This window comes from Alexandromys fortis, unplaced genomic scaffold (assembly GCF_014885135.2).
Source record: "Alexandromys fortis isolate MF-2015 unplaced genomic scaffold, M_Fortis_MF-2015_v1.1 scaffold_195, whole genome shotgun sequence".
Taxonomy (NCBI): Eukaryota; Metazoa; Chordata; class Mammalia; order Rodentia; family Cricetidae; genus Alexandromys; species Alexandromys fortis.
Genome location: NW_026068105.1, coordinates 543,402 through 556,407, shown reverse-complemented (window position 1 = coordinate 556,407; position 13,006 = coordinate 543,402). Strand labels below are relative to the sequence as shown.

Here is a 13,006-nt window from a genome sequence, read left to right as displayed (position 1 = left end):
TCTACCATATCACAATGTACATTTCTACCTCTGATACTATTTATGTAATAACATTGTTTACATTTGATATGTAATTACATTGTTTACAGGTGAAGATCATTGTCTTCATATATTGCACAGTTGTTTATTCTCTTAGTCTTCAAGTTAGATAGGTATTAAGAATTATATATTTATCATGTTTATTTTTAGGTTAATCAGGACTTCTAGTTACATAGAGATTATATTTAGTATAGATAGTATAATCTTCAGCCTCTTTAAAGAGCTTTAGAAAATGGCCTTTAATCTAACCTAGAATTCTGTGCCAATGAGACACAATTACTCCTGGCAACACCATTCTACTTCCGAGAGAACGTTGAGCACCAAAGACACTAAACTGGGAGCTTGTCTTCTTGGCAGAACTGGCCTTTGGTTTAAGAAAAGCCCATACCTCATCTACTGACAAAGATATGAAACAGGATTGTCTTATCTTGCCAAGACAGGGTAGGATAATTCTAAGAAAGTTCCTTGCATTTGATAATGGTTTGTCAGTTATGTTAGGCCTTAGCCAAAGTTGGTTGACTCAACATTGCGAACAAGAATTTGGGTGATTGCCCAGGTAGTCAATTGTCTCTGTCATTTATGGCACATTTTGGATATCTCTCATTTGTTAAGTAATATTTATTCCCTTCTCAGATATTTGACGGAGTTGAAGATTATATAATTGTAATTACTCTCTACATTATTTAGACTCCTTGAGATAGAATGTCTGGTAAAACTTTTATTCTCAATATTGTTTGTTATATCTATTATTTGTTATTATTGTTTATAGTTGTATTTGGTTTAGTTCTGTCTTATTTAGACAAAAAGGGGGAGATGTAGGGATAAGCCCGTCCATTGGGGGCAGGCTTGCCTCGGGCGAATGTTTACTGATAAATTGGGCGTGCAGAAGCTGCGGGCCCCTTCCTGTTTCCTGTACTCCGCAGGAACCTTGGTTTCATGAGTCTGGTTTTTCCATTAAAGTTGTGCAAATACTTATCACAATTTGTCTGCATTAATCTAAGCCGCCACATCAAGCTCGGATGAAGCAGGATTAATAAAAACTCAGAGAGAGAAAATGGGGTCCAACCTGAAGATCTGAAAAGTAAACAGCCAGCCACTGGCTCTCAGCCTTAATCTGAAATGGCAACCCTGCCTCCAGGAATCTCAGAATGAGACTGAGACTGAGAGCTGTCTCCTCCCATTTTATATTCCTCTCTAGTTCTGGGATTAAAGGCATGCACCGCCCAGTTTCTATGGCAAACTAGCATGGCTACTGGGTTCAAAGGTGTGTGTTACTGCGACCTGGTCTGTAAGGCTGGCCAGTGTGGGTGTTTTACTCTCTGAACTTCAGGTAAGTTATATTTATTAAAATATAAATGAAATATCACTACACTCGCAGGTCAGCTGTTTCTGTGGGTTTTCTCATCATGGTCTTGATCCCTTTGCTCATATTATCACTCCTCTCTTTCTTTGACTGGACTCCGGGATCTTGGCCCAGTGCTTAGCTGTGAATCTCTGCATCTGCTTCCATCACTCACTAGATGAAGGTTCTATGATGACAATAAGATAGTCATCAATCTGATTACAGGGAAAGGGCAGTTCAAGCACCCTCTCCACTATTACTTAGATTCTTAGCTTGGTTCATCCTTGTAGATTCCTGGGACTTTCCCTGGTGCCAGATTTCTTGCTAACCCCATAATGGCTCCCTCTGTTGAGATATCTTTCTTTGTTCTCCCTCTCCACCTTTTCCCCCAACTAGATCATCCCATTCCCTCAAATTCTCCTCCCCCTCCCCTTCTTCCCCCTCCTCCCACCCTCTCTTCTCCCTGCCAATTTACTCAGGAGATCTTGTTTATTTCCTCTTCCCAGGGGGATCCATTAATGTTTCTCTTAGGGTCCTCTTTGTTACCTAGCTTCTTTGGGGTAGTGGACTGAAGGCTGGTTATCCTTTGCTTTATTTCTAAGATCCACTTAGAGTACACACTGTGTTTGTGTTTCTGGGTCTGGATCACCTCATTCATGATGTTTTTTTCTAGTCCATCCATTTGTCTGTAAATTTCAAGAGGTCATTGTAACTAATACATTTTAAAAATACTAATTTTAGTTAAAAAAAAACTGTTTTAACTTAATGACAAAAATCTCTTCTTTTTATAACCTTCTAGGGCAGTTTCTATACATCATTGCCTAAAACATTTGCAAGTCAGGCTAAGTTGAAGGAAAATATATCCTCAAATCAGGAGATGGGCTGGGAGTAGTTTTACCAAAATCTTTTGGTGGGGGGATGTCTTATTTTCGTTGTTATTTTTTGGGAGGGTCAACTTAACACAAGCTAGTATTTGGGCAGAGGGACCTTATTTGAGAACAAGCGCTTTATCAGATTCCTGAAGACAAGTGTGTAGGACATTTTCTAGATATTAATGTGGGTGGTGCGCAGCCCATGGGCAGGTGGTCCTGGTGTGTTTAAGAAAGGAAACTGAGTGTGTGTACATGTATGCATGTATGTGTAAAGCCTACTGTGTCCATTTAGTGTTGCTCCTATGTACGTATGTTTAGGGCTGGGCATTTGGGGTTAGATTTTCTATCAAGGGAGCTCATCTCCAAAGAAAACTAACGCTCCCTCCCTCTGAAGCCATTGACTGTCTATAGCACTTCATCTAATGGCATGACCTTGTGAAATTCCCCCCAACCATGTTGGCTGTGATCATAATGCATGTCATATTTATGAAAATATATTGTTGAGATTTCATGACAAATTCATAATCTTTGCCACTGACCAATTAAATTATTCTGTAGAGTTGTACAAATATCAAGCATTCTAATGTTTGAATGTTTTCCTTGTTCCCAAGTTTCCTATTGGGAAAAGAATTTTTGTTTTTCTATATTCAGTATGTATATATACGTGTGTGTGTGTGTGTGTGTGTGTGTGTGTGTGTGTGTGTGTAGTGAAGAGCTGTGGGCTGTGTTCCGGCCCAGCTCCCACATGGCTAGCTTTACCCGAAATAATTACATGGAAACTGTATTCTTTTAAACACTACCTGGCCCAAAGCTCTAGCCTCTTACTGGCTAACTCTCACATCTTGATTAACCCATTTCTAATCATCTGTGTAGCACCATGAGGTGGTAGCTTACCAGGAAAGATCTTAACCTGAGTCTGTCTCGGAGAGGAGAATCATGGCAGCTGCTTGAATCTGCTTCTTTCTCCCAGCATTCTGTTCTGTCTACTCTGCCTACCTAATTTTCTGTCCCATCAGGGCCAAAGCAGTTTCTTTATTAGCCAATGAAAGTAACACATAGACCCTCCTCCATCATGTGTGTGTGTGTGTGTGTGTGTGTGTGTGTGGTTTTTTGAGACAGGGTTTCTCTGTGTAACAGTCCTGGCTGTCCTGGAACTTACTCTGTAGACCAGGCTGGACTTGAATTCACAGAGATCTGCCTGCTTCTGCCTCCCAATTGCTGGGATTAAAGGCATGTGCCACCACTGCCTGGCTTTTTTTTTATCTTTTAAGCTTTTTAAATTTATTTATTTTTATTTTATGAGAACTGGTGTTTTATTTGCATCTGTGTCTATGTGAGGGTGTTGAGCCCACTGAAACTGGAGTTACAGACAGTTGTGAGTTATAGGTGCTGGGAATGAAACCCAGGTCCTCTGGAAGAGCAGTCAGTACTCTTAATCTCTGAGCCATCTTTCCAGCCCCAGTATATTTTTAATAATGAAAAATGTGTATGGTATATTTTCCTCGAAGTGACTACTACTACAATTTACTTCTGCTATGATCTATGATGTATTAACTTAATATATTGACAGAAACAAATCAATAATGCTGGTCCTGGGACCAGAATTCTGGCCAGTAAGTAACATGTGCAGTGTTTATCCTTAATAAATGAAAGTCCTAAAACATTTAAAGTGAGTTAATACAAAAATAGCCCTGGGAATTCAATTAGAAGACATGACAAAATGTTTAGAGTAAGCCTCTCTTAATAATGCTGACTTGTGTTTCTTGACATTTTATTGATTTTTAAGATTGTTATAAATGTACTTCTTTGCATTCAATATGTATCAATCAGCAAATTAGTGAATTGTGCTTATGTTGCCATCTCTAGTCTGAAGTTAATGGCTCGTTGCACTGCTCCTTTATGATTCCATCACATTACAACAGTTACTTGGGGCGGGCGGGGGGGGGGGGGAGATTCTGCACCCTGCAGTTTGTTATTACAACAAGAGATTTATTAAGTCAAGCTCATTATTCATTGTTGTTCTGTGCCCTCAACAAATAATCATGATTTAAATTGTCCATTCTTAGAGTGTGATCTTGCAGAATGTATATATGTTATATGATAAGAGGAGGCATTATGCTTTTAAAGAAACTGAGCAGACATTAAGAGTGTTCTGGTTGGCTGAGAGAAATGAAGTAGATCAATTAGATTTTTAGTTTTTATTTTGCAAAACTTTTCTTTCCCTAGGGGTACCAACTATTATTTATCACCTACTAAACATTAATGCCCAGTTCTATTTGTACATTTTTGTAGAAAATGTTTGAATAACATACTTCCTCCAACAGTTTATTTTTCATGGGAGAAAAGTACAATTTGATATGGTAACTATTAAGGGCATTTGGCAGTACACTGCCCCTGAGCAAACGTAAGAACCACCAAAGTAAATAACTTATTAAGAAACAACAAAAATGTAAATATTCCCAATGAACTCATGATTTGTAGGTAGCTCAGACCTATCAAAATCTATGCAGTTGGTTTACTGAGCACCTTTTCGGCACTGAAGGGTAAAAATAAAGTCAGTCCTCCCTCCAACAAAACACAAACTTAAGGCAGATTCTTATTGTCCAAAAGCTTGAGAACAAAATAGATTATTCTCATTCGCTGTTTTCATAGTTTCCAAAAGGATGAATTTTTCTCTCTCTCATTTTCTAAAAATTAAAACTATTAAAATTGAGATGTAAAGTTTTATATGTCATAATTGAGGGGAGGGTGTGTGGTTGTGTCTCTGGAATGTGACGTTGACTAACGATTATATGACTTGTTCCCTATAGGCATAATGCAGAGGAAGGTAGAAGAGGTTACAAAGGCCTTTGAGGAGTATCGTCGCAAGGAGCAGGGGTACAACATGAAGTTTGCCTTTGAATAATTATCACCCCAACCCACTCCGTTTGGATTATGCATCAACCCTGAATTCTGATGCTATTAGAGTAGTATTTACTGTTACTAATCTTTGATTGCAGTAATTTGTGCATGTGTTTGATTATTTTTCATTTAAATATTGTAGAAAAGTATCCAATTTTTCTTTCAGAATGAAATGAGATCAGTGCCGAGGGCATAACTCAATGATAGAGTGCTTACCCAGAATTAAGTAAAAGGTGTATTAAGCCCCTTGCCCAGGCAATTACTTCTTAGGTATTGATTTTGTGTATGTAATCTATATCTTATCAATGTAGAATGTACATCCTACACCAGTACATGCCATCTTCCTACTTAATTGGGAGAAGATGTTTGCCAAAATGTACGTGCCACCCAGTCTTTACTGGGTGTTTGTTGCCATTCATGTAAAGTGCTGTATACTGTAAAGTCGCAAGTGAAATTTACTGTCAACTCTGAGATACAGTTTTTTAAGGCATCATTTTTATCCGTGAAAGACCATATGGGCAATGAAAGCAAGTGTCTTTCCGGAATTTGGAGTAGGTAATATGGTTTTATGGATTATGGATTTAATTAGGGCTTTGCTTTCTCTTGTGGTTCTAGAGATCAAACCCAGTGCTACACTCTTGGATTATATGCCCAGCACTGAATTATGTTACTTTTGAGGGTAAGATTCACACAGTTCCCTTACTTTTGACTATTCAGATACCTCAGTGTTTTCATTTTGTTTTTTTTTTTTTTTTTATCAAGACCTCACTGTATAGCCTAGGCTGCCTTGGTTTCCCAAGTGTCACCACACCTAGGTGTCCTAAGATTTTGTTTGTTTTGTTTTAGCATATGATTTGGACCTGTCCTTTGTGTAACTTTTCATGTTCTTAGAGAGAGAAACAAAAACTTCTTCTTAGCTTTAAAGCATCTTAGACTCGTGCTTCATTATGTCATTAAGAATGTGATGACCTAAAAGTGAAAATAAATGAATTAAAAGCTAAGTGACTGAACTTAAATTTTGTTGTCCACACAACACACGGCCACACTGAAGGGTTCATGTTACAGAAGAAAATACTTTTTAAATGACTATTAGTGATGGTAAGTCTTTATTTATTTATTTATTTTTGTTGAAAGAAATTTCTGCCTCCTCCCTGCCTCCCATTTCCCTCCCACTCCTCCCACTTCTTTCTTCCTCCCCCCACTTCTCTCCCCCTCTCCCTACTCCATTCCCCCTCCGAGTCTAAAGAGCAGTCCTGATTCCCTGCCCTGTGGGAAATCCAAGGTCCTCCCCCCTCCATCCAGGTCTAGTAAGGTGAGCATTCAAACTGGTTAGGCTCCCACAAAGCCAGTACGTGCAGTAGGATCAAAACCTAGTGCCATTGTCCTTGGCTTCTCATCAGCCCTCATTGTTCGCCATAATCAGAGAGTCCGGTTTTATCCCATGCTTATTCAGTCCCAGTCCAGCTGGCCTTGGTGAGCTCCCATTAGATCAGCCCCACCGTCACAGTGGGTGGGTGCACCCCTCGCGGTCCTGACTTCCTTGCTCATGTTCTCCCTCCTTCTGCTCCTCATTTGGACCTTGGGGGCTTAGTTCGGTGCTCCAATGTGGGTCTCTGTCTCTATCTCCATCCATCGCCAGATAAAGGTTCTGTGGTGATATGCAAGATATTCATCAGTATGGCTATAGGATAGGGTCATTTCAGGTTCCCTCTCCTCAGTTGCCCAAGGTAATAGCTGGGGACATCTCCCTGGACACCTGCGAGCCCCTCTAGAGTCAAGTCTCATGCCAACCCTAAGATGGCTCCCTTAATTAGGATATATACTTCCCTGCTCCCATATCCACCCTTCCTTTATCCCAAATGATGATAAGTCTTATTAGTACAATTATGAATTCACTTCCTGTACAAACATTTATCGGTTATTTTAGTAAATTTTTGTCACCACTCCAAATTATAAACTGTTGAGCCAGGCGGTGGTGGCGCACGCCTTTAATCCCAGCACTCAGTAGGCAGAGGCAGGTGGATCTCTGTGAGTTCGAGACCAGGCTGGTCTACAGAACTAGTTCCAGGACAGAGAAACCCTGTCTCAAACAAACAAGCAAACAAAATTATAGACTGTGAACTGGATCTGGTAGCGCAGGCCTGAAATTCCAGCGAGCCAGAAGGCTGAGAGAAGGATCACAGATTCAAGGCCAGTCTAGGCTGAGCTCAACTAATAAGAACTTCTTTCAAAGAATGAAACAATGTCTGGGCCTAAAGTTCTGTGGGAGAGTGCTGTCCTAGAATGTAAAGCTTCAATCTTTAATCCTCTCTCTCTCTCTCTCTCTCTCTCTCTCTTTCTCTCTCTTTCTCTCTCCCTGTCCTTCCCTCCCTCTCTGTCCGTCCCTCTCCCTCCATGTTCGTTTCTTTCCCTCCCTCCCTCCTTTTCCCTCCCTCCCTCTCCCTTCTTCCCCCCCGTGTGTGTGTGTGTGTGTGTGTGTGTGTGTGTGTGTGAGAGAGAGAGAGAGAGAGAGAGAGAGAGAGAGAGAATGGGAATAATGAGAGATTAATGCAGGCCACTAAATTTTGTAGATTTTTTTAAGGTAAAAACAGTTTTGCGTACAATTTTGAGTAATCTCTAATTTTTGAAGTTCAATATAATCATCAACATATGTTGTAGGGAGAGGGCCCTTTGTTCATCCTGGTTGCCCAGCTAGCTTACACCTGAAATAACCACACAGAAACTGTATTAATTTAAACACTGCCTGGCCCATTAGCTCTAACTTCTTATTGGCTAACTCTTACATCTTGATTTAGCCCCTTTCTATTAATCTATGTATCGGCATGTGGCTGTGGCTTACTGGCAAGATTCTAACTGGTGTCTATCTGAGGCAGAGGATCCATGGCTTCTCTCTCTCTCTCTCTCTGCCCTTCTTCCTCCCAGCCTCTAGTTCTGTTTTCTCTGCCTATCTAAGTTCTGTCCTATCAACTAGGCCAAGGCAGTTTCTTTATTCATTAACCAATGAAAGCAACACTCAAACAGAAAGAACTCCTACACCATTTCCCCTTTTTCTGTTTAAACAAAAAAGAAAGGCTTTAACTTTAACATAGTAAAATTACATATAACAAAACAGTTATCAAGCAAGAATTACAGTTACAATATTTATATCTACTTCATCTTTTATCATACCTAAGGAAAACTATAACTATAACTCCATCAAAGACTCCAGAAGGATATAATATTACCTAAGTAAACAGGAAATGCTTCATAAACTTCCAAAACTCTAGAAATGACAGAGACATCTTACTGCCTGGACATTTACTCAAAGTTCTTCCATACCGTTGGGGCATCCATCTTTAGCCTACAGGCCCACTGTATCCAGCAGATTTTTTCATGAAGCTTTAGGCAAGTTCAGCAGTCATCTCTCTGTGGGTACTGCATGTCCAGTGAAGCAGTCCAGGCAAGAGCAGTTTCTTCCCCAAATGACTAAGGAGCCTCTTCGATGCCCATCTTCCTCTCAAAGTAGCTTGTGCTGTGAAAATGAAATAACTAGTACATCTTATTTTGTCAAATCTAGAAGTACAATGGCATCCTGGTGTAGTTTTCCAGACATCACTTGGTAGTACCACTTGGGTTGACTGCAGTTATAAACATATACATAGAAAACTTCACAAACTCACTTTCCACTTGCAATTCCACAGCAGCCATGTAACAATCTTTCTCCACCCAGACCCCCTCAAAGTAGATTTGCTTTGTAGGATGTGCCCCTCCGGTATCTGGACACTCTGTTTTATGAGAGCTAGACAGATTTACTGTGATGGTAAAATGCTCCACCCTTCCAAGAAGTCAAGAACACTAACAACCTTGGTGTCTTTTTCCATTTCCCCATTGATGGTTTTGTCAGGGAGACAGTTTGGCTGAATGCCAGAGTTAAGCCCACCTCCTTAAAGAATCTGCTTACCTCACAGAGCTGTGACCCACATTTTGTTTATACTTACATGCAGTCTTTATTCGACGTCAGAGCTCCAAAGCGATGCACGTTGTATTTGCACTTATCTCCCAGGGTGCTTCTAGAGCACTGGCGCTTGCATTTGGTGGATTTTTAATTACTTTAATACCTTCCATGGTATTTTAAATCTACTAGAAGTCTCAAGAAGTGCAAAGTTATACAGCTTCTGTTTTGTTTCCGTGGCTGCTCTTTGGTCTCTTGCTGACATGAACATGACAGTATCAAGGACTTTGAGCAAGTCTGAACTTACTGGGTAACCTTAGAATATGTACTCAGAGATAAACACCCTCTCATACAAAAGCTTTAAAATCACACAAAAGTATTTTACATAAAGCTTCACAGTTGCCTATTTTTCTGAAGCAGTGGTCCTTATGCTGCGACCCTTTAATACAGTTCCTCATGTTGTGGTGACCCCCAACCACAAAATTATTTCATTGCTACTTAATAACTAATTTTGCTACTGTTATGAATTGTAACATAAATAGCTAATATGTGACCCCGGGCCCACAGGTTGAGAAACACTGTGGTATCCTCATTTAACATAAGACAAAGCTGAATCAAACAAATTAAAGAAATTTAAAGAAACCGAGAACTTGAATCTAAACCCAAGTTGTGCGAATGTCAAAGTCTTCAAGATATTCTTTTCTCACCTGGCTCCTAATATAAGAAGGATTCAATTTAATTAAAAATGATCAAATAGGTGTCTTAGGGTGTTTATTGCTGCAATGAAATATCATGACCAAAAAGTGTAGTGTGAACCACAATGATACACACACACACACACACACACACACACACAAATTATTAAGGGGTGCTATGGGGAAAATAAACTCATAGATCTGGGGACTGACCACATGCCACTTCATGCCGCCTGACCCCGTCTACATCACCCAAGGGAACCTGAAAGCAAGAGCTTGAGAGACCCCCCTCCCCCCGCTCCCGCTCAGCTTGTCAAGTCCACAGACAAGACCATGCCCTAAGGTTGGTAATTCCCAAAAGTGGCTAAAGGAATCTAAATTCCACAATAAACAAGCAAGGGGGAAAAAAGGGAGGAAAGGGTCTATGTGACTTACACTTCAGCATTGATGTTCATCACTGAGGAAAGTCAGAACTGGAACTCAAACCCGCCAGGATCCCAGAGGCAGGAGCTGATGCAGAGGCTGTGGAGCGGTGCTGCTTACTGACTTGCTTCTCATGGTTTGCTCAACCCACTGTCTTATAGAACCCAGGACCACCAGTCCAGAAATGGCACCACCCACCATGGGCTGGGCCCTCCCCCAGTGATCACTAAATGAGAAAATGCCTTACAGCTAGATCTCAAGGAGGCATTTCCTCAGCTGAGGCGCCTTCCTCTGATGACTCTATACCATGTGTCAAGTTGACACAGAAAGCCACCCAGGACACTAGGTGAGACAGTCATACAGTTACTGCACACCTTTACTCCCAGCACTCAGGAGACAGAGGCAGAGGCAGGCAGATCTCTCTGAGTGCGAGGCCAGCCTGGTCTACAAGAGCTAGTTCCAGGACCGACCCCAAAGCTACAGAGAAACCCTGTCTTGAAAACCACCAAATAATAATAATGATAAAAAATAAAAATTCAAAGGACAGGGGGCAGTGGTGGCACACGCCTTTAATCCCAGCATTTAGGCAGCAGAAGCAAGTGGATCTCTGAGTTTGAAGCCAGCCTGTCTACAACAAGAATTCCAGGACTGTCAGAGCTGTTACACAGAGAAACCCTATCTCTAAAAACCAAACCAACCAATAAAACAAACAAAAACCTCAAAGGCTATAAAGGGCATGCTTGGCACACATCTGTAATCCCAGTATTTGGAAGACTCAGGCAGGAAGATCAGAAGTTAATGGCCAATTTGAGCTTCATACAAAATCCTGTCTCAACATAAGGACAAAAATTTCTATAGGAAAAGAACATATGAATAACGTAGTTGAAGTTTTTTCTTTCTGTTCTTGTCCTTCAATCATTGAGTTCTGTTAGTTGGAGGCATTCCCTGTCATACGTTCTCACAGAGATATTTCATGCATATGCAGGCACATATATATTCCACCTTTTACACAAACATAAGCATACTATATGGTATTCTGAAACTTGCGAGTTCTCTAGCTATATTTTCAAGACTAATAATCCTGAGGACTGTACCCCCTCTTCATCATTATACAGATTTCATTAAATAGACACTTGTTTTTCCCCAGTATTCTGCCACAGAGAGCATTGAACAGTAATGCATATAGATGAGTATTTATTGTATTGACAATCATATTTGCAGATGTATTGACTTGCTGCTTTGAAGAAAATGTGCATTTAAATTTCAATAGGTACATCAAGTTGCTCTTAGTAGAGGTTGTACCAATTTTTCCTCCTACCAGCAATATTTGAGAGTGCTCATTTCACCAGAATGTCAACAAAACAAATGTATTATCATTTTTAATTCCTTTCCAATATAGTACGTAAAAAAAAGTGCTAATTAGGGTACTTAAAAAATTCTATTCTTTGAATAGTTTTAGATTTACATAAAAGCTTCATACTCTACTCTTTCATACATTTCCACTCAGTTCAGTGTCTTTGTCACTAATGAACCTTATTAAATAGGAAGTATAGTTTCTTCACATTTGCCTAGTGTCCTCTTCCTGTTTCAGAATCCTACAATACATTTCGAAATCATCTTTCCCTTGTTTCCTCATAAGCATGACAGAGTCTCAGAATTCTCATTGATTCATGGCCTTTGTAGTTTGGAGGAGTACAGGTGGCCACTGCACTTTGTTTTATATTTTACTTTTGTTTATTTTTGTTGATTTTTTTCTCAGAGAGTCTCTATGTAGACCTGGTTGGCCTTAAATTATGTAATGTAGCTTAAAATTTCCTTCTTATAAATTAACATCATCCTTTCCATATGTTTAGTGATATTTGCATTTCCTTTTTGGCCACTAAGAACACATGCTTTTATTGTTTTTGTTATTGATGTTGCTAGTTTTGAAAGTGGTCTTATGTAGTTCAGGCTGGCCTTGAACTTATTGCCTAGCCAAACAAGTATTCAAAGCACTCTACGAATTGAGCTACATCTCTAAACCCAAGAACCAATGCTTTTAAGCACTTTTCTATATGTAGCTTTAAAAAAATTATGTTCTGTGTATGTATGTTTTGTCTGCATGTATCTGTGTTACTACGTGTGTATCTGGTACCCCAGAAACAGGCATCAAATCCTTGGAACTGAGGTTGCCGACTGTGAGCTGCTGTGTGGGAATTGAACTTGGGCTCTCTGAAAGAGAAACAAGTGCCCTGTCTCTCCAGCTCCTACTATATATCTAACTCTTTATTCAATATATTTATCAATAAGATATTCAGACATCTAGGTACCTACTGACTCTGACTTTGAACTAAGGGAATTTAGAAGGATCTGTTACGGATACGAGAAAAGCATTAGTGCAAGTGATGTGGTCAGATCATAGGCTTGACTGGGAACAGCAGGTAGGTCAGATAAATCCTTGAAAGACAAGCCTTGTTAAAAAGAACAAATTCGGTTGTGCTCAAGGAAGTCTGGACCGCGAGGGGTGCGCCCACCCACTGTGACGTTGGACTGATCTAATGGGAGCTCACCAAGGCCAGTTGGACTGGGACTGATGGAGCCTGTGATCAAACTGGACTCTCTGAACGTGGCTGACAATGAGGGCTGACTGAGAAGCCAAAGACAATGGCACTGGGTTTTGATCCTACTGCACGTACTGGCTTTGTGGGAGCCTAGCCAGTTTGGATACTCACCTTCCTAGACCTGGATAGAGGGAGGAGGACCTTGGACTTCCCACAGGGCAGGGAACCCTGACTGCTCTTTGGGCTGATGAGGGAGGGGGAGG

General features: G+C 40.4%; 1 protein-coding gene across 1 annotated transcript in view; it reads left to right on the top strand.

Moving 5' to 3' along the window:
• Window positions 1–6,155, top strand: part of Nup62cl (nucleoporin 62 C-terminal like) — a 62,570-nt gene extending 56,415 nt beyond the window's left edge. Inside the window, exon 9 of the mRNA XM_050124059.1 lies at window positions 5,064–6,155. Within this exon, the coding sequence (XP_049980016.1) occupies window positions 5,064–5,158 (95 nt within the window). The 3' untranslated portion in view covers window positions 5,159–6,155. The remainder of the gene's footprint in view (window positions 1–5,063) is intronic.
• Window positions 6,156–13,006: the final 6,851 nt, after the last annotated feature.